At 36.9% G+C, this 21,771-nt stretch overlaps 2 protein-coding genes across 2 annotated transcripts in view; both read right to left on the bottom strand.

Moving 5' to 3' along the window:
* Nucleotides 1–981: 981 nt before the first annotated feature.
* LOC102033422 (macrophage mannose receptor 1-like) lies at nt 982–17,735 on the bottom strand. Its single transcript, XM_031066812.1, has 17 exons — nt 17,592–17,735; nt 15,248–15,643; nt 13,911–14,084; nt 12,773–12,931; nt 11,843–11,956; nt 10,568–10,714; nt 9,426–9,608; nt 8,719–8,876; nt 8,193–8,303; nt 6,987–7,102; nt 6,416–6,564; nt 5,361–5,560; nt 4,946–5,073; nt 4,240–4,327; nt 3,518–3,659; nt 1,354–1,392; nt 982–1,247 (listed from the first exon to the last, which is right to left on the bottom strand). Exons 1-17 carry the CDS (start codon nt 17,659–17,661, stop codon nt 985–987), a joined length of 2,637 nt encoding a protein of 878 aa, XP_030922672.1. The 5' UTR covers nt 17,662–17,735; the 3' UTR covers nt 982–984.
* Nucleotides 17,736–19,531: 1,796 nt separating this feature from the next.
* LOC102033255 (macrophage mannose receptor 1-like) overlaps nt 19,532–21,771 on the bottom strand; it is a 32,298-nt gene continuing 30,058 nt past the window's right edge. The window contains exons 28-29 of the mRNA XM_031066813.1: nt 20,757–20,786; nt 19,532–20,357 (exon numbers count right to left, since the gene is read on the bottom strand). Coding sequence (XP_030922673.1) covers nt 20,113–20,357; nt 20,757–20,786 — 275 coding nt within the window. The 3' untranslated portion in view covers nt 19,532–20,112. The remainder of the gene's footprint in view (nt 20,358–20,756; nt 20,787–21,771) is intronic.

Here is a 21,771-nt window from a genome sequence, read left to right as displayed (position 1 = left end):
CAAAGTTGGGGTAAGATTTCACTTTTTAATTAGAGTTTTATAATATTTATTAGTCATCAAATACAGAAAAAAAGTGTAAATATTTTTCTACAGAAGCAAATAAATGAATACATATTCTTTAAATGATTGTGCGCAGTCACCTGAGATACCGTACAACTTATAGTTTTGCTTTATTATTATTTTTGTTGATGCATTCCCATTTTTGGCTGAATTACTGCTAGGATCAAAGCTTTCAAAGTTCTGTTCTCAATTTAAGAAGAAAAAGTCATAGGAGACTTGAGAAAAACATTAAGTATAAAATTTTTGATCCTTTTCTGGTTGTAAGCAGCTATGTAATTGTTGTGTCTCAAGCTGTCTGAGCTCTCCACCTGTCACATCCTTTCCCACACAATAAAAGCAAACATCTACTAGTGTGGCTCAGAAAGGTGGTTGTATGGCTATGTTGGTATTAGCAAACCAAGTAGGATTATGGCAGAGGTTTGAGGTACCCTCCATGCTATTAAGTTGTCAGCATTCACCTGCTGTGCTTTGGTTGTGGTACAGGAAAACTGATCCATGAAGAGTTGTTGGAATGATCAGTCTAACCTGGACCAGCCTTTCTTTGAAAAGCTGTTTTGGAGAGCAACGTGACCATCAGGTAGGACCATCAAAGCTACCCTGGCAGTTGCCTGCCTGATCTATGTGCAACACTGGGTTCTAGTATATGATATTCAGAGTAGAGGCAACGACCCTGTCAGAAGAAGAGTTTTCTGAGAATACACCTACCCTGCCTGTTCATTGCTCCTTATGTATTTGCTCAGAACTCCATTCAGACTAAAATAGACAAGAATATGCCCATCCTAGTAAACAGTAAATTCTTTTACATGTTTTGTTTTTTTCATAAAGTGAAGATTGATTTTGTAGAATAAATATTTTTTCATGGAATATTTAAACCAAATCCTAAGAAAATTTAAGCAATAGTACTATTTGGTAAAAGTGGTAATATTATGCAGCAAGCCCATTCTTCCGTACTTCACAAGCAGAGGATATGTACAAAGGGTATATAAGCAATGTGGTGTATAACACAACAAAATCTCCCCTTACGTATTTCCACACAAATTTTCTTTCACTATTATTTCCAATAGTAGCAAGATTTCCGTGATTGTTTCTGCAGAATGTTCTGGCTTTCTCCATAGAGGTCTTTTCTGGGCTGAAAAAATATTGTTTGTCTCCTTTTACAATCCAGCCATCTTCTGTGACTTCATATGCTGCAACACAGAAGAGAAATCTCTGCATTCTTCTCAGTCCTTAGGCAAAGCTGGTGGTGCTACATTGCACCACCCTTCAGGTAAGTGAAAATAAACAGAAGCTTACTGGTAGAAGGGCCCAGAGGTTCTGGTTTCAAGGGTGTCCCTGTAATGAAATGGGATTAAAAAAAAGATGTAAAATATTTCCCAAATATTGAGCCAGTAAAAGTGTTCAATTACTGGAAATTATTTTAATGTCTATTAACTTTTCACATTTTACGTATTCAATGCAGAATATAATTATATGATATCTTTGGTGCAAAGTTAAAAATGGATGCTTGGTGAATAAAAGATGCATTACAGGCCTACGTCTCTGTCTTGGTAGATTTTTGATAAGTGCATCTTGAATATCTTGAATATTGCCTAAATTGGACGGCTGAAGTTAGTCTGAATGAATATTTGTTTCTGAAGGAACACTACAAAGAGAAAATACTCCAATGTTGGTAGACTTTGAACAATTCTTTATGGACATTGTGTTGTATTTGAAAATTAGAATTTGAATACTATTTGAATTTAAAAAAAAAACCTGCTTTTTTACATCTATTTATATTTATAATATGTATTTATTATTTATATTTAACATTTTATTAGTATTTATTTTTTAGTTAAACTTTTTTCTGCGTAGCTGCTTTGACAAGAATTACATTACCACTTTTTGAAAAATAAACAAAAAATTTCCACATCACATGGAGTGTGATATTGGAGAAATGTTTCTCTAAATATGCAAGGCCAAGAGCTATAAAAATGTAAAATAAATGTCACCTTTATAATCTCCAGGCCATCTGAATGGGGCTCTGAGCAACCTGGACAAAGGTTGGGGGTTGGAACTGGATGATCTTTAAGGTCCTTTCCAAGTCAAACCATTCTGTGATTCTGTGTTTTTTCCCCACAGGAATTTATTGCAACGTTTGTGTTGCTGTATGTGTAATTACATTTTATTAAGTGTGTGAACATATGCTTGGGTTAAAAAAATATGTCAGCTTTTAAAAATAATCTATTGTGTGATTGGTTGCAACATTAAAAAGAAAATGGTTACAAGATTTAAAAGAAAAAAACCCTAATATATCTGTTCTGGAAGTATGAAGTATTCTGTCTATTTCAGCATGCCATTCTGCACTGCTGCCTAATGATGGCAATTTCTTCAGGCTGTAATTTCTGCCATTCATATGCTACTACTAATTAACAGTAAACAGCTACTAGTGACACTTTGCTAATGATTTTTAGCCGTGGTGATTATGCAGGTGAGAACTCACAAAGGAACTTAACAGGAAAAATATCTTCACAACATCTCTCTGAGATAGAGGTCTATGATTATTGCTTTATAAGTATAAGAAGCTGAGACTATGTGCCTTGGCTAGAAAATTGTTTTGAATTATTCAGCAGCACAGAAATTATGTCTTTCAGAAAAGTAGCAATTGAAACTAGTGTGAAGGAGCCCAGGGAGCCACCAGAGGAGCATTGCTGTTACTGTGGGAAGTAAAATATGTAGCCCAACACATAGCTATTCCTCTCTAATTTCACTGAATATTTTTCACAATAGCTAAGAAAAAAAAACAGAGAAGTAGAGATTCTTCTGCTAGTATGTGATGAAGATGTGAAACTGTCTTAAATTTTGAAGCTTTCATTACCATCTTCTTGTTACAGCAGGCCTATTGTTACAGGCTTGTCTTTACATGTCATCTTACAAAAAGACTGATTCTGTAATGCTGGTAGTGTTGTTTAATTTAGAGTAGGTGGCTACTGTGCCGTTGTGTACCAACATTTGAACAGAGGAGTGAAGTTTCACTTCACAAAGGATATGGAAATTCAAAATAATATTTTTCTTCTTCTTTTAATTTTTTTTTTAGTTTGAATTGTAGTCCTCTCTTCTTCCCTCAGTCAGAATTTCTCTTATGACAAAAATCTGCTTTTGTGCAGAGCAGTGAATATTGCAAGGTAAGCTCTTAAGATTGCTTTCATCATGTTTTCTATTATTACACAATTACATAGAGAAGTGTAATTTTAGTAAAGCTTATCATGGAATGTACTTTTTATACTGAAACAAAAAAGTTTATTGTTAACAGCTGAAATCTTGTATACCAAAGGTCTTGACCTACTTTTCTGTGTGCAAAATTCCTGTGAAATAAACAAAACTTTCTACCAGTATGTAACTTGTAGAGTTTCCTGTTATGATAGAATGAATTTAACTTGACTTTCTTCCTAAGATGAGTTTAGAGTAAAAAGTAACCTACCCTTTTTTATTTCACAAATCCAGTTATGACTGTATTCGCAGTGCTCCTTAATCCATGACAAGGAAGGGTTTTCACCGATTGCTCCACAATCTTGAAATGCAGTATCGTAAAAATAGTATCTTATTTCATCTTTATAATTCACCTACAGAGAAAACACACCTGTGGTTTTTATTTTAATCTACAGGGGGAAAAACTGTCCTCTGTAAGGAATGAGAAGTAGAGCAAAAGTTTCCAACCACTCCTTTCCTCCTCCTCTGGCTGTGAAGCCAATGTGAGCTACTAAAGTGATTACAAACACTCTGCAAGAGGAAAGAAAGGCTCTGTGTTCATGCAGCATCTAACAAACTGTAGCAGTCCCACAAAAATTCGACTCAAATGAGTCCAGTTATAAATAAAAAGCAGGAAAAGATTTCTGGCAATTTATCACCCAGAGACTAACAAAAATTAGGAGAGACCTTTCTCATATATTTGTGAGTTTGATAGTCATTTCTGTAGCTGAAAGCAGTCCTCTGTCTTTTAGCGCTTTTGTGATGGTATAACCCCAGAGTTTATTGGCCTCTTGTTTTTTTCCAATCTAGTATGAAGAATAATGGTTCAGAGTTACCCAGTTGCAAAATAGGCATTTTTGGAAATTCTTATACACCTTTTATACACACCAGTCATGGAAACTTCAACAGAAAAAATGTCAGAACAGAAGGAATATGGCATGGTGAAACACTCACCGGAGAACCATCACTCCAGGAAAGTCCACCATCAGGATCCAAACACTGCAAACCTATCCAGAAAGGCTGAAATGATGGGGATTTCTTTCTAGAGTGTGAAAAAAATGTACAGTGGAAGAAGATATATGTTGTTAGCTCTGCTAAATTTTAGAACCTACATGGGACAATAACTCTGACACTCATTGAACACTTCAATGCAGAAATTTTAAAAACAAAAAGTACTGTTGGTCAGCAAACTCCCATTGGCAAGTACAATGAAGTTCACACCTTAAAATTTCCTGCTTTGCAAATGGTTGTATTGAAAACACAGCATGTTATTTTTCTGCACTGATGTTGTGATTACAGTGTTTTTTTTCTCAGAAATAAAATGTTCAGGCTACTAGAAGACAAAATTTGATTTCAAAATTATTCACTAAGCAAACTTAGAATAGGGTCTCTGGAGAAGCATTCAACAAATTCTGTTACTGAGTTGTTTTTTTAATCTGAATTTAAAATGTTTGCAGGCTATGACATTTTAGGAGCTCCAAAAATTCTTTGAAAACATTGCTCGTATGAGACATTTTCTCAGTTACTTTTCTTATTGTTTTGGTGAAAACCAGATAGATTTTTAAATAATTATCTCAGGAGCAAAAGAGTGTAATTATTTATTACTGTATCATGTGTTGTTACAGCAAAATATTAATTATTAGACAGTTTGCTTGCTTACTTTATTAAGTTTTCTATCACTGTTTGCTCTTCTTCATTTCTAATAGCAGTCAGGTCTCCTCCTATTTCTCTGCAGAAATCTCGGGCTTCAAACCATGTTTTCTTTTGGTTTTCTTCTCTCACAAAACCCTGTAGATACAGGTAGAACACTGTGTTTTCAGTGTGATAAACATAAATCTGCTGGCTGCCTTGCATAAGAAAAATAAGTAAACCTTCCATTACAGTTATCCATTACAATGTGGATTCAAAAGCAATTGGATGACCTTACTTGTCACTGATAGAGTGAAAGCTGCAGTGATATTTGAATAGTTGTGTAAAAGCTTGCTACATCGTGCCATTCTGTGAAGTTTAGATTGCCTATTTATTTGGTACTGTCCTGTTTCCCAGGTAGGATTATGGCAAAAAGCAGTACTTACTCTGAAGCAGGAATTAGTGCTATTGCTTGTATCCCAACCCAGGGGACATTTGGAATCAGAAACTCTTTCAGAAACAGCAGGAACAGTGACTTTTTCAGCTAATTTTTTGCAGAGAAATTTTGCCTTTACTTCACAGTTCTGAACGTCCCATAGTCCAGCTGCATTTCCAGTCCTAAGGGCAACACAACCAGCTTTCTTCCCTATACGAGATAAAAAAGAAAGTTGAAATGTTTTTTAAAGAGGCTCTTTTGACATTTTTATGGCTCATGTAATTAATTTACAAGATACTATTTGAAATATTAAGTGTAGTGTCCACTCAGAGGAGGAGCTTAGTGAAAAGAGGAAACCAGCAAGTCCTTCATCATCATCCCTTCCCTCTGAGTGCATGAACAACTCCTTGCCTGCCTCTTTCCTCTCCCACTTGTGGCAAGGCTTTGGCAGCCCATTCCTAAGGCTGGAAAGGATTTCATCCTTTCTGCTCAATTTGATTTTGCTCTTGGAAACAATGAGAAATCAGAAAATAAATATTTTCATGGCATCATAGAAAATCATGGCATAATTTAGGTTGGAAAAGATCTGTAAGATTGTACAGTCCAACCAATTAACACAGGTCCACCACTAAACCATCAGTGCCACATCTACACATCTTCACACCTTGTAAATACATCCAGGGATGGTAACTCAACCACTTCCCTGGGCAGCCCATTCCAAGGCCTGAGCATCCCTTCTGAGCTCTCATCACCCTGGGATGGATCCCATCTGGGCCCATAGATTTATGAACATCCTCCCCGCTCAGATGGAAACTAAACTTTGTTTATGAAAATATGGCTATTTTTCGGCCTTGGTTCCCAGAAAAAACAAGATGGGATGGGGGCCTTGTATCCCCTGGGGCTTGGAGCTCTGGAATACGTTTTGTCCTTCTGGATAGGGAAAAGATAAGGAAAAGCATTGGGACTAGCTTCTAATACCATAATAAGCTACAAATATATGTGTAAAAGAATACAGAGAATATATAAAAAGAAAAAGGCAAAAAAAATTTGGCATCAGTAGAGTACCAGGCATTGCTGCATTCCAGTTTGTGTACAGAACACCTTCACCAGTCACCCACTTGAAAATCCCTTGCTCTTCCATGTCTGAGAGACCAATCCAAAAATACTTCTCAGAGCTCAGACCAATGAGGCTGGTCAGGTAGGCTTGCTCATATCTGAAATGACAGGAGTCAGATGGGATTAAACCCAGCTTTCCTTCCATGTTCCACTCGTCAGCATCCAAACTTCATACAGCTAGAATTAATAGATTCTCCACTAAACTTCCTCTTATGGGGAATATGTTGTTTAACTGGGTCCCAGATGCAATAGGCGGTGGAGCTGTGCTATACTGAAAAACTATTCCTTACAGAGCCAAAGTTGCTGTTGTCTGTTCTTTCAATGTTAAGTACTAAAAAAACATTGAGGTATAAATTGTTTTTAGTAAGAAAAGCCATACTATGTTGATTCATATTTTTCTTCAGAAAAAGGATATCCTGGGGGTTTTTTTGTTGTTTTGTTTTTTCCAAAAGTTCTCAACTCTTTTTTAAAATTCCAATATTATTGCATCAGATATACAAATTTTAAACCCTTTCCATACCTGTCTGCTATACTTGTTAAATAACCACTGCTCCTTTCACAAGTTTTCTTTGCTTCTGAAAATGTTACAGAGGTATGTCCAACCAGGTAGCAGTAAAAACCATATCTTTCCCAACCCTGTCAAGAACACATGAAATAAACTTGCAATGAAAAACAACATATGTTCTAGCACTTGAATTTCAACGAATACACATAAACCAACATATTTTTAATATAACTTAACATGATTATGTAGAAATCTGAGTTCCAGTGTACCAATAGAAAATCAGCTTAGCAAACATTCAGTGCAGAAAGAAAAGATTTAATGCCTATGAGTCTCACTTTTTTGAAATTAATGGATAAATTTTTACTGGTAAAAAAGTCAGAGGGACACAGAGATGAATAAAGTTATTCTATGCTTGGAACAAAAAACCAGTAGTCTGTATTATAGTAGAGATGCTGACTCAAGTTTCCTATGTTTTCAAGGCTAAAGGAACAGTAAATAGACTAATTAATTGTTTTAATACATCAGGTCACCTAAAAAGTCTGACTGAAGCAGTAACATAGAAACCACTGAAGAGAAAAATCCTCAAAATTACAGCTGAATTCCAAGTCACTCTTCCCTTTTATACCATCTCAAGATTGACTTTCTGCACCCAAGAAAGGTAAATAAGCTCTGTGTTCAGTATTTGGCTGCTGCTTAACTCCATTGAGCACAATGAGTCTCAGCTCTGTTCCCCATATGGGCTTGTGAGAAAGGTTACTAAATATAGAATAGGAGTAAATAGGAAAGTATAAAGAGGGGGGAAAAGGAAAAAAATTGGTAGGATACAATAACTTTCTCAAAACAAATTCACTTATAAAAAGGATTTTATTGTTTCGATTTGGCTTCAGTAGTGAGATTTGTCATCATCTTGCATCATGCTGCATGGTCCAGAATTGTTACCAGTCCCTACTACATGTTCAATAACCACATATGGTTGTAGAACAATATAACAAATATGCAGACAAACACAGAATTGGCTTTAGCCCCTTTCACAGACAGTTCTGAGAGGTAATAGGCCTGACTTATTATTATTCCTTATATGGAAATGTAGTGAAAATTATCACCCTGAATTTGTTCTGGAATAACACTTGTTAGGAAAGGAAATTAAAAACAATCATTTCAATGTCAAGAGGAGCTTGTGAAATTTTACTAACCAGATTCTTGGTTATGCTTTCTTCTTACCTTCAGGCAGGCAGGATCAGTCTTTGCTGTTTGAGAAACTCCTTGTAGTGGGTCTCTTCTGCAGATGTAGCCTAATTTCCTGTCACAGGCGCTGTCTGCCCAGTATCCATCCTAGTCGCAGTTTGGGAAGAGGTGAGAAACAGTGAGGCAGAACCTTTTTACTTTAGAAACATTATAATTCTTTTCAAAATACTGTTTCAATGTAAAGAGCTGTAGTTTTTAGTGGATTCCAGGTATTTGATCTTGGAGGTGAAGTTATGTTAAGCTAAGTGGCACAGCCAGACTGTTAAGGTTTGCTTGGCATATAATGTACACTCACAATCAGATATGGACATTTACTATTTATATGGAATTTCATTTTAAATTTGATTTAGAACAACCATATGTCTGAGTGAATAAAGATAACATTCTTTGATTCTATGCAACTTAGCAGCTATGGTAAGTTGCATTAAAAATCCCCCTAGAAATATAGCCAAAAGTCAAATAGTGCAGTGCTACACTGTATGATTCATGTGGAATGATTCACCTTTCCTGCCATAATGACACAATCTTCTTGGCCAGTGACTTCATGGGTTGGTTCTCCAGGCAACCACTTTGTATATGTCACAGGAGTCCCATCACTCCACTCAAAGTACATTTGAATTTTGAGGTCATTCAGGCCAATCCACAGCTCATCCACAGCTCCTAAGAACAGAAATTCATTTGTGTTATTACCCAAGTTGAAACAGTCCATAGGAGGAAGATTTTATGGAGATGAACTGAAATTGCAATGTTGCAATGCAAATTCATCTGTATGAAAAGATAGAGGAGTTTATTTTAAAATGTAATTCTAATTCTTCTTTCAAGTTAAAAATGAGATACCAGTAGGAAATGAGGTTTGTCAGCTTTATCAGTGAAGTACATTACTGTATCTACAGCTACAAGGTGTCTGATGCAGATAATCCACTCAAATGCTGCAGTGACCAGAGCTGTTATTTCCTTCAAGTGACTTTATGCAGTGAAAAACAAATGAAAATCAAAATGGAAATAATTAAAATGAAAATGAAAATGAAAAGACCATAATGACTCCTCTTGTGAGTTTTTGGCTTTCAAGTTTTTCTAACATATATGTCTGTGGCTTTCCCTGTAAATATTCATAAAAAGCAAGAAACAATTATTTTATTTAAATCCTGTAAGACTTCTAGTAGTAAAGGTCTCTATTTGTACCAAACACTGCCATGTAGAAATACTCACTGTAGCCAAGCTGAGACAGTATGAAGCCATGCTCCTCAGGGTTGTGGATACTGGCCAGGTCACCATTGCTCTCATTGCAGGAAATTTGGGCTTCTCTCCATTCTTTGGGGTCTCTATGAACCATGAAACAGTGACCTCCATAGGGCAACCATTCTTCTGGGCATTTAACAGACTCTACATCTCCTCAAAATCAATAGATATTTCAAGTTTTTAAATGGTGCAAACTGAAGCGTAGAATAACTGCAATTACATTAGAAATTTAGCTAATTAACGAATTAGAGTGAAAAGGAGGTGGTAACAAAGAAGCAGTACTTCATTCCTCACACGTGTTTTAGTCTGTATGTTGTTGCTGGTGGTACTTTTAGAGAAATCAAAGTGCTTTTAAACAAAAGAGGAAAAGACTGGAGCCAGTTGTCACTGGGCTTCACTAGTGTGAAGTATTCACTGGCCAGAGGAATATTTTGGAATTTCATATGCAGCATTTGAACACAATATACCCCAAACAATTATGTTTCTTATATTTCATAAAGGAAAGGCATTATTACTGCAGCACAAGTAATTCTCTGCACACATGGCTTTCCATGCCAGCTCTCACTAAATAAACCAGAGAGAAGTATAGCAGAAAAGTGGTCAAAAGGAAGCTCCTTTCTGCCCTCTTTCTAGATGAAAATTTTCACAGTATTTATAGCAATCTAAAAAGATTGCCATCAAAAATTTTTTGATTGCCATCAAAAATTTTCTCTGAGCCCACTGATGCAATTTTCCCTAGCCTTCTGTGACAAACCTCAGTATTTCCATTAGAATGCACTGCAGGAAGGGTGAAGCACCTCTAATTTTATTTTCATGTCCATGCAGACCATGATACTTTCATGAAACTCTATGGCTTAACCCAGTGCCTCTGGAATTGTGAATAATAACAAAGTAAAAAATGCTTGTGTGGTTAGTGGGCTCCAGGAGCATTTTCAGTATTTAAATGTATTTTGCTAAAGAAATAACAATGTGCTATGTTCTGTACCTGTCATCACAGCAGAAAACCAAATTTCAATGCTTGTTTTTCCTTTTTATTTTAAATAGCCATTAAATTTAACTTTAGTGACACAAAATATGCCTTTATCAAAAGGTTTTTTATTTGCTTGACATACCCGATGGAAGAATTAAAGGATCCTTTGTAGATTTTTCCTTTTTACAGATATAGCCAAGTTTCAGCTCACAGGGCTGGTTTTCCCATTTAGCATCTCTTCTGGGGTTTAGTACTGCACAGAGTTTTTCAGACTCAGGCTCAGGGCTTCCTTCATGGGATAAAAACCAAATTATTTTTATGTAGCACAGGGTTTATGTCAGCAGCTAAAAAGAGCAATTTACTGATCACCTTTTCATGTGTCAATTATGGGCTCATTATTTCACTCCTACAATTATTTTCTACCAGAGATAATGAAATGTAATTTAGAAGTACCCATCAAAATATTTCTTTTGATGCTTATTGCATAATTCACACATTTGATTACAGAATAGTGGTCCTTTTAGCATGTCCCTTTGCGATTTGAATGCAGATTTGTTCCTTGCTGCAAGCAGAACCTCCTGACATTCCCTCACAATTGCTGTCTCTCCTCTGCCTGCCTTTTCCACCAACACCCCCGGAGTTTTTCCAGAGGACCACCATCCCTGGGGAATGGTCAGTGTTTTCTCCTCAGAGACACCCACAGTGTGATGAATTACTTCTTTTCCCCTCTCCCCACAAAAGTTACAACCTAATTCTGCAGTGAACTGGAAGTGTGTGGATTAGCTCATGAGCACAGCTGCTGTGTGAGGACACCGGAGCCCTGAGGCTGTGGGCTGAGTGACCTGAGAGCCAACCTCTCCTCTCGGCCCTGCAAAGCTTGAGGAGTTTGATCAACTCAACAGAAGGTAGAAAACATTCCACCAGACTCAGCAGCTCTGGGCTTTCCCTTCATCTTCTGTGCCAGGTAAAAGCAGGTGGCACCTCGGAGTCTTGAGAAGGCTGAAAGTTGGACTATGCCTGAATTTATTCAGAATTTGCTGCAACCAGCTGTTGCCATGGCAATAATTGACTTTCAAAGATAATCTGTCAATGCCATGAACTCTTGAATGAGAGGAAGAGTAAAAAAGCATAAGAAGTGAAGAGGAAGTCTTTGCAAGAGCAATGCTCAGTGGCAGCTGAGTCCTTGCAGGATGCAGGGTCGGATAACCCTGCGCAAGCTGTAGAGACTCAGAGGATTTCACTGGCTTGAAGGCATTCCCAGTACGATACAGCTCAACTAGTGCATTTTACTTTATCTGCCTCTGATAGGAGATGAGGTTATTGAGGTCTTCTGCTTGAAATTCTGTGAGTTATATTTAGTGAAGAAAAGCATCATTCTCAGATTATAATTCCAAAAATTGTTTAAAAAGATTACTACCTTGTGCCCAGTTAAAGTATCTGAAGGGAAAGCCACCACTCCACTGCCAGCCACTGTTGAGATTCAGACTGTTAAGCCCAATCCAGAGAGAGGATCTCTTGCTGTCAATCAAATCTAGATAACCAAAAGAATTGAATTCCAATGAGATTCGCTAGGAAAACGTATCATTTCTAAAGTTTAGAAGAAGATAGTAAAAGTCTGCCTAGTGATTGGTAAGCTCAGTACAGAATTCATGTTTACTGGTAATAAACTCAGACTTTTTTTTTTTTGTAGATAGAGGGAAGAGAATTGAAAAAGGTCATTTTACATATTAGTTTATCTGAACTTAATACTATTCTACAGTTATAGATAAACAATAAGGTTTGAAAATTGAAAGATTTAATTTCTATTATTAATACTGTTATAAGTTTTCTTGCTTGAGGTGCAATTAATATAGGACCTTCGTTCTACTGTGTGCATAAATCTATAATCTGTATGAAATTTGTATTGTATTTCAAAACAACTATTTCATTAGATATACACAAAGAATACTGATTTATTAACACAAAATATAATCATAGAACGTGTCATATAATGTAATTGCCATATAATGGCTGTCTCCTAAAATGTTTCTTATTGTAATTCCCTTTTCTGTGATTTTTCTGGTGTTTTCTGAGCTTAAGCTAACTTTTGCTTATTTAGCTGGACATCCTCAGATTTTTTTTATAAAATAATAATAATATAAATAATTTCAAATAATAATTCCACAACTTACTGAAGTACCATGGACAAAAAACTTAACATACTGTAATTTTGTTATTTCTGATTAGTGTAGATACCATTTTCTTACATCAGCTATTCACTGTAATATGATTAAAGCATTGAAACATTTGTAATCAGTCAAAAAAACCTTTCAAAAGAGTTTTTACTGAATCTTGCTTATTAATTCACCTCTTAGATATATTTGTTCATGTATTTCCATGACACTTAATAATTCTGCATTCTGTTGCTGACAGCTCTTCCTTGCTTGGTGCCATGTGAGAGCTGACTGGTGGTTTATCTGGTAGTAGGTTCCTGTCAAAGGATCTGTACTCCAAAATCTGTCAATGTCTGTGTGAGAGAAAGGTGATTTAGTACCTGAGTTTGTAATAAACATTTTAGACAATGTGTTATGGCAAAATTTAACTGCAAGCTTGTTTGTGAAATAACATTTTGGAGCAATTAAGGGTCAGACCCACAAGATATCTTAATCTTTGTTAAGAAAAGAGGGTGTGTCAATGACATTATTAGTAATAAGCATTTCATCCTTTATTTGCACTTTTCCCATCAAATTTTATAAATTCCAGGAGAAAAAGAATATTGTACAGAGGCCAATAAATCAAAACTGTGTCTTGGTCATTGTCTACCCTGAGAACCTGTTCAGAAGCTCATAGGCTATGGCCAAGTTTTTTCTTGACCGGAACACAACTGAAATAAAAACATTTGCAGTAATGAAAACTTTCTTGTGAAATTATGCCATGACTAATCACATTTACAATGCTATAGGCTTGGGGAAGAGCAGCTGGAAAGCTGTCCAGTGGAAATGGCCTTGGGGATGCTGGTTGATAACCAGACAAACGTCTGGTGCCAGAGAGTGCCCAGGTGGCCAAGATGGCAAACAGCATCTTGGCCTGTATCAGCAGCAGTGTGGCCAGCAGGGAAGTGATTGCCTCTCTTTATTCTGCACTGGTGGGGCCACACCTCAAATACTCAGCTCAGTCTTGAGCCTGACTGCAATAAAGCACCACTGTGAATGGCATCTCAGTTTTCAGGTGATTCTATGCTGAAGAGAGTCATATTTAAAGCACACTGTTTTTGCCTCAGTCAACTGCTGATAGACACACCCAGACAACTTTCAACCTTACTGTTGGCTATTAGCAAGTAGATTTGTTATTTCTGTCAGGAACGTTATTGCATGAAAAAGACATTTAGGCCACTGCAAGGTTTTTCCCTTCAGCATTATTTCAGCATTTCCCTTCAGCGTCTCAATATTGATACACGTACATAGCAGTGTTGTGTTACAGGATCTATGTCAGCGTGTGGGACTTACTGGCAGCTGGACAGAACCCAAACAAATGATCCTCATCGAAGCTGGGCGTTGTTGCACACCAGAACAAACCATCTGACCTGCCAGCATCTGTGCACTCAGTGTACCATCTTCCACTCAACAGGAAGGGGAAGGTACACGGAGCTCCATTGGAATTTCCTAACAGTGTAAATATATCTGAGGGGGAAAAAGAGAAGTTTTAATACAGCTTTGTGAATATATGTCTCTGCACTCTGGATGAGCCTATGTGGAGAAAGCATGACAAGTGTTACAGCAGTGTAATTGGGGAACTGCTGTCACCAGCAATATCTTCCACAGAAGTACTTGGTAGGTCTTGCAATTTATCCTTTGCCTCTGGGGTACATCATCAGCTGTACCAGCTAGAGATTGAGCAGTTTCATGCTGTAGACAACTATGAAAGAGCTGCAGTGATTTTTATCTCACATATGATATAATATATATTAATATTATATATATAATATATTATTATATATAACAATATAATAATATATATTTATTTTTATCTTATATATAATTTTCTATAAATCATGCTATTTTTTTATCATGTGCCTTAACTTCCAATTCATGTGGCTTAATGTTGTGGGATTTTTTGGCATCTGAAATCTCATAGGGCGACTGAAGGTGCTATGCATGGAATTATTTCCTTACATTTAATATTGATGTATTAAACGTAGAGATTTTTTTCCCTTTCATCCAATAATACTAATACAATCTCAGTAGTAATAGTATGCAGTTAAATGAAGTGCTTTGATTGCAAAATCACAGAATCACAGAACGGTTCAGGTTGGAAGGGATCACAGAGCGTTTTCTGGTCCAAGCTCCCAGCTCAAGCAGGGCCATCCCAGAGCACATGGCCCAGCATGGTGTGCAGATGGCTGTTGAGTATCTCTGGTGAGGGAAACTCCACAACATCTCTGGACAATCTGTTCCAGTGCTTGGTAAAATAATTTCTTCCTCTTGTGCAAGCAGAACTCTGTGTGTTTCAGTTTCTGCCCATTGTGTTATTGCTAGGCACCACTGGGAAGAGTGATTAACACTAACAATTTAAAAAAACCCTACATCCACATTTGCTTTAAAAGTAAAGAACAAAAAATATGCACATTTTTGCACATACTGCATTCTATCTGAACCTAAGCAGCTATTTTTCTTTAGGATGGAGTGATACAGGCCTGAATAAATTAACAAATTATTCCCTAGCCGTCCATTGCCTCAGGGGGAAAAGCTGGTATTTGGCTAAAGAGGGCAGAAAACAAAAGACCCTATATTGATGGCAAAAAAGTAGATTCAATAAACCACCAAAAATAACCTTTAAACATTACCTTCATAGCTTTGAGAGCACAAATTATCCATGGTTCCGTAGATCTTCCATTTATCCTTTGCCTCTGATCTTGTTTTCAGCACAATATTTTCTTTTTTTTTGCCAGCACTGAGAAATAAATCTTCCCCTTGGATTGCCAAGGCTGTATTTCTGCATTCCCATTTCTGGAATTCACTTTTCTTGTTGCATGGGTACAGAGAAATTTTAGCCTGGTTTCTTTTGTTGGGCACTCCCAAGCATTGTGCAAAGGCCACACTCATTAACTGATGATCAGAGACCCACCTGAATTTTTGTAAGTCACTGCTTTTCTTGCAAGCAGCTGTTGTGACTGCCTCAGAACTCTGAGCAATTAAACAGAACTTAGTATCCTCATTGAATATTAAGAATACTTCCTTGTCTGCAAAACAAAGCATTCAGAATAACTAGTTAGGGTGAGCACATGGTAAAGGGAGCTTGTGAGGAGAAAAATGTGCTGTTTATTCTATGTTGATCTATGCTATGATTCTATTCTGACTCATGTCAGGTGGCTGCAAATTTTTACAAGGATCAGATGGGATTTTCAAGGCACATTCCATTCAGGGAAGGAAAAGTAAGTACAGCTCAGTAAATACATGGGAACCCAATACAGGGGTATAAGAACACAAAAATTACATTTAAGACAACTTCAAATATGTGATTATAATAATGGAATTTTATCTTCCTCTGAAATGCACATTTCTTTCAAGATTTGTGATTAATAGAGTTAGCGAGTGGGCCTTCTGTGACTCTTGTTCCTTCTGGAATTTACATGTTTTGTTATGGTTTGGGGATTTTTTCGGAATTAAAAACCATGTAATGGTGACTTGTTACCTTGCCTTGATCCACCATCTTTTCCTCAGCACATCTATCATAAGAAGTCAACATGATTTGCGCAATAAATCACAAGCATTGTCGCAAGAACAAACACTGATATAGACACTATATAGGTACTATATAGATACTATATAGATACTATATAGATACTATATAGATACTATAGGTGTGGGTCTGTGCGTGGTGAGTGCCACACAAGATAGTTTACACTCCCAAAGGGTTACAGGCAGCCTGATGCAGCGTCACTGCCATATCCACCTGAGAGAATAGCTCACAAGAGGCAGTGAGATTCCCCTCCATACACAGAAGTAAATTTTTAGGGCAAGTGTGGATGTTAGGGCAAGCCAGTGTTGGGTAGTGAACAAAGGAGAAAATCTATGGGAAATTCTGGGAGGGTAAGACAGAAAGAATAGTTCTTGAGCTCTTCCAGAAGGTCCCTGTGTTACTTTGACCAGCTCAGTAATATATAGAAGTCTCAGTTCTGTAAATCTAAATTTGAAGCTGAGACTTAGTTTCTTCTTTCCTTGTCCATTTAGGCAAAAAGTTTTAAATATTATAAAGTCTTTAATTTCTTACTGCTCAGTAAATAAGTTCTTAGTGTAGTCCCATAAGTACCATTGTCCCTCACTGAATTTTTGATCTAATAATAGGAGTTCTTGCTGGAAACTGAGAGATTTCTACTTTTTTGTCGGGTTCTGGGCTCACAGAGCAGGTGGGAGACCCTCTTTTTGCACGGGGTAGTGCTGTCACAGCTCACATGGAACAGTGTCTGCTTTTGGAAGATGTGATATATACCCCACTCCACAAATCTAATGAACTGAAGGATAAAATAAACACATCTTTGAAAATTATCATCATACTTACTTTAAAAGGGAGCTGGGATCTGTCTTTGGCCAACTTCAGAGCCTTAAGCCTCTTATCTTTACTCTTACTGCTGTAATGGTTATTCCACAGCTATTGTTGACTCTCAAATATTTCTAATTATTTTTACTGGCTTCTTCTGAGCCACATTGCTACCCTTACATCAATTCACAAGTTCCAACACATCCCACAGAATCTCAAACTAAGGCTAGGAGATAGGCATGCAACACCCCATTTAATTCCTTTATTCTTTTCATTTTTTTTGTGAGCCAGTCACACATATAGACAAAGATTATGGAGCACACTGTGAAGTCCATCTACTTTATAGTAGCAAACATAAGCAATAAATAAATTGTACCCAAAAGACAATTTTTATTCACAGATGTGACTCAGTCCTGACTTCTGATTCCCAGCTTTACCCCATTTTGAATATTCCTCTCTCTTTAAAAGTAAATCAACATCTCTGTATCTGTTTTGCAGAAACTTCTGTGGACAACTCCCATTAGCAGAAATATGAAATGTAGAGTAATAAATCTGTGTGAAAATCTTAAAGATTCTGAGAAACCAGCAAGACAACAAAGATGCCCACTTTCACATCCACTTTTGCAGGGGATAGTAAAAAATAGACTCACCGAGTGTCTGAAAAGCAGTATGAACAAATGAGAGGAAAACTAAAACTGTAGAAAAGGTCAAGTTTTTCATTCTGTCTTCTTATTCACAAAGAGGTGAGATGAAATTAATTGCTGCAGTAGAGGTCCTTAAAGAGTCAGTTGGTGCTGGCTCCTTCTCGGTTTTGGAGATGTTTAGTTGAAAAAGAAAACTCTGGGCTCTAAATAAGGAAATATCCTGTCACATGTAGTATTTTGAAATCTATAAATTACAAAATTCGAACTTTGCATCTGAAAGTGAAGTTTCCATCCATTCAAATGCAAGCGGCAAAGTTTGAACAGTTCAAGATCATTCCACTGAATTGTTTTTAACTTTCTAGGTTCTGTGCTGGAATTGTAACATTCTGACCCTCAAAGACAAAGAAGCAGGGAGTGCAGTTTAAATGGATGTATCTTAAATGTCAGATATATGTACCTGAGAAACTCAGAGAAAAATATATGCAAATTTCTTAGCCAGAAAAGTCTTCACTGCTGCAAAAGGTACGCTGATTTAATTTACTGCAGCGAGCAATATTGACTATTTCAGTATGAAAAATTAACCCCCACAGGACAATTTAATTTGGCTCAGTGACTTGACAACCTGCATACACCTGCCTTTATCCATCTGATGTTTCAGACAGATAGAACTAGTGTGCTGTTATTTCATGTGAATTTATCTTAGAAGAACCAATACAAATTAGCTAAATCTTTACAAATCTTTCCGTGATTTTGGAAAAAATCTGCCTTTCAAAATTATTTCATTCATAAAGTACAAATGAATTTTCTTACTTTATTCTTTCTTTGTACTAAGCATAAATGAGACAAGAATAGGGGAATAGTTTCAAATTTTACAAGTGAGCTTCAGCCATTTATTAAGTGGAAATGAACTACAGCTGTGATGTACAATCCCTTAGTAATTTTGAAAAAAAGGGAGGAAAGAAATTCAACTGAAATTGCCTTTCACATCTTCTCTCATTTTCTTGGCTTTATTATGAAGACAAATCTCATGGTATTTTCTGCAAGAGCAAAGCATCACTTAATAAGATTGAAGAAATTAATTCACACAATACAGTCTTTGGAGTTGTGTTATCAATATGAAATATAAACAATTTAAATAATGATATTATGTTGCATTTTTTCATCTGTTTATTGTTTTAATTTACTTTGCCTTTATCAGTAGCCATCAAACAGCACAGAATCCAGTTCCATATTTATTAAAAAAAAAAAAAAGTGTATCCTTTGTAACTTACACAAGGGGGTAAAAAGAAGATCAAGAGGACTGTCATTAAAAGTAGTTTGGGTAAAAAATTGCCTCTTATTCCTTATCCTCTGCAATATGCTTTGTTTAATTGACATATCTCTAAATTTTCAATCCAATGTAACATCTCCTCTGCAGTTCTTATGCGCTTTCTAAAGGTTTGTAATTCCCAGAGATCTTGAGATATTTTTCTCTTCAGAATATCATAGACAACAGAGAATTCCTAGAAAACTTAAACATCTCAGTAAACCTCTAACACATTTTACTAGCAAGGCACTGTTTTGTGCCCCACTCTCTTACTGGCCTGAATCATGGACACAGTGCCCAGTTATCATCCATTTATCAGAGAAGTGGAGGATAGTAAGCAAAGCTGTCCTAAAATGAGTGATCAATTGGAATAAAACCAGGACTGCATTCTTTCAAAATGTATTTGGCAACTACTTTATTTTATAGTTTATTTATGGATTTTTTAGTCATATGCCTTGTTCACATTTCTGTGTCTCCTCCTGTCAGCCTCTTTTTTAAGGAAGAAGACTCGTTAGATCAACTAACCATGTATCACCTCCACATGCTAATTAAACACTGAAATGTTATTGTGTAATATATAGATTGTTTATTGATATAGTCTCATGTTCATAATTGATAAAAAACATTCAAAGTCATAGAATTAAACTGTATGTAAAGATTTATTTGTTTTGCAAAATTCAAGTTGAAGCCATGAATGAAGGACGAGTATTTGCATTTCACTTACAACACTATCACAAGGAAGATATTTGTGTAAAGGGTATAAGACAAGGGCAGCAATGGGGACAAACAATTCATCTAAATCTCTGTTTATTCCAAACATCATTTAAGTAACAGTGTGCATGCTTCAGAACAGTAAGGTGAGATATTCTCAAAGTGCAGGAACTAGGTCTGAGCGTTCTGCAAAGAGTGCTCAGTGCTAGTCTTGACTCTGTATGTGATGCTGTCACAAATTCTTGAATAAGTAACCTTTTTAAATCTAAATTCCCACTAGTTCTGTTATTTTCCTTACTTGCTTAATTAGCCATTTTGTACAGTACTAAGTCAATAAATATCTGAGAGTATTTATTGAGCATACAGCAATAGCTCCTAATCTTTACCAAAGGAATAACTGCCAATTTTATTTCATAGTAAAAGTTACATGCACCTAAGAGAGACTAAGGTTTCCTTTAGTTCAGCTATATTTTTTTCAGCTTAACCATTTAGTTTGGCTGTTTTATCCCATCAGACAACACTGTGTTCATTTTTTTCTTTGTTGCTGGTAGCATCACTTCCATTGTCCCCTGCACTTAGGGCATGGGTGTATTCCAGCTGCCTGCTGCTCCGCCTCACCTCTCTTCCAGTTCCACTTCCAGTTTTGATCTTGAACAAGAAATAAATCATGAAGCCCACCCCCAATAAAATTATGAGGACCAGAGTAAGTAGTAACCACATATTCAGGTGACCACTGGCTTTGTTCTTTTTGGCATCTGTAAATAAATAAAAAGTAAATAGAAATGAATGAGCTGTAGCCACAAATAAATATAAAACTATTGAAAACTATAATTCTTCCTTAATTATCACGTGGAAAATCAATCTATTGTAATTTCTCTGTGTCAGTCTTCCTCATAGATATTACCAAAAGGAGGATCTTACAAAAGGAGGATCAGAGGGTGTGATCAATTTGCCAAATAATTTGATTATTTTGGGGTTCCCTAAGGGTCTTGCAGCTACTGATAAATTAGGCTGCGAAAAAAATTCAATGTCAACTAAGCAAATAAAGTTCATATAAAAAAAAACCAAAAACAGAACAAAAAAAACACCCTAAATAAATAGTACTCAATTTAAGCACATATCTTTAAAATTAATTGGAAGGGGAAAAATCCTACCTTCTACGTTGCCAGCCACTTTAGGAAGAGCTGTCAAAGAAAAAGACAAATGTTTAGTCAAAATCTAGAAAGGTCACATTTTCTTCCTGACAGTTTGATATTACCAAAAGGTCTGGTAACCTCCACATCATCATCACTTCTGGAAACGCATCTGCTAAATCAGGAGAGCTGAAAAGGCATGAAAGATTTTTAACCCCATATTCCCTTCAATAAAACTGCAGTGTTTTGCATATTCAATCCCCCCTCTTGCTTCTTTTGTAATAACCAGAACATCTCCAAGCTAAGTGGTAGTGGTTTCTGACTGTTTCAAGAGGACTCCTCTCCCTGATTAATTAACCTTGCCCTTTCCACCGGCTCTGTTTCTTGTGGAGTCTGGGAAAACCTGATCGACTGCTGAGGACAGTTGAGCTTTCCTGTATCACACACAACTCTTTTTGAGACCCAGCAGGTCTTAATTTACCATAATTTATTTGCATCTATAATTACACGTATAAACTCAAGCCTTCTTGTGCAGCTTTTCCCGGCTGCGCACAGAGGGCGCCGCCTGCAAGGCTTTTCCCGGCTGGCTGGGTGGGAGCTGCTGGGTGATGCTGGATGATGCTGAATGATGCTGCGAGCTCCTGGGAGCTGCTGGATGATGGCCACGGCTCTCCCCGTGGGCAGTGGGAGCCCAGGGATGCTCCAGGAGCCGGGCTGCTGCAGCAGAGCCAGGGCAATGCATGGGGCTCTGTGTGTTTGCGAGCGCGAAGGAGAAGCAGCTGTTAAATTGGTCTAGAGCTGGCTGAAATGGAATAAACACCCGTTCTGCTGGGGAAGCCGGTGTCAGGGGATAAATACCCCCTGTACCCTGCGCATCAGGGCCACGCACAGTCAAACCCATCAAATAAAGTGCGTGGTGACCGTGAGTTTCTGCTTTCTGACATCTGGCAGCAGAGAACTGACATTCAGTAGTGTCTGTTGCCTGCAAAGAAAACTAGGCGTTGTCCTCAAAGCAGGTTTTTCCTTTCAAGAGCAT

This window comes from Geospiza fortis, unplaced genomic scaffold (assembly GCF_000277835.1).
Source record: "Geospiza fortis unplaced genomic scaffold, GeoFor_1.0 scaffold138, whole genome shotgun sequence".
Classification (NCBI taxonomy): Eukaryota; Metazoa; Chordata; class Aves; order Passeriformes; family Thraupidae; genus Geospiza; species Geospiza fortis.
The sequence above is the reverse complement of the archived record's forward strand: the minus strand, read 5'-3'. Positions and strand labels throughout refer to the sequence as shown.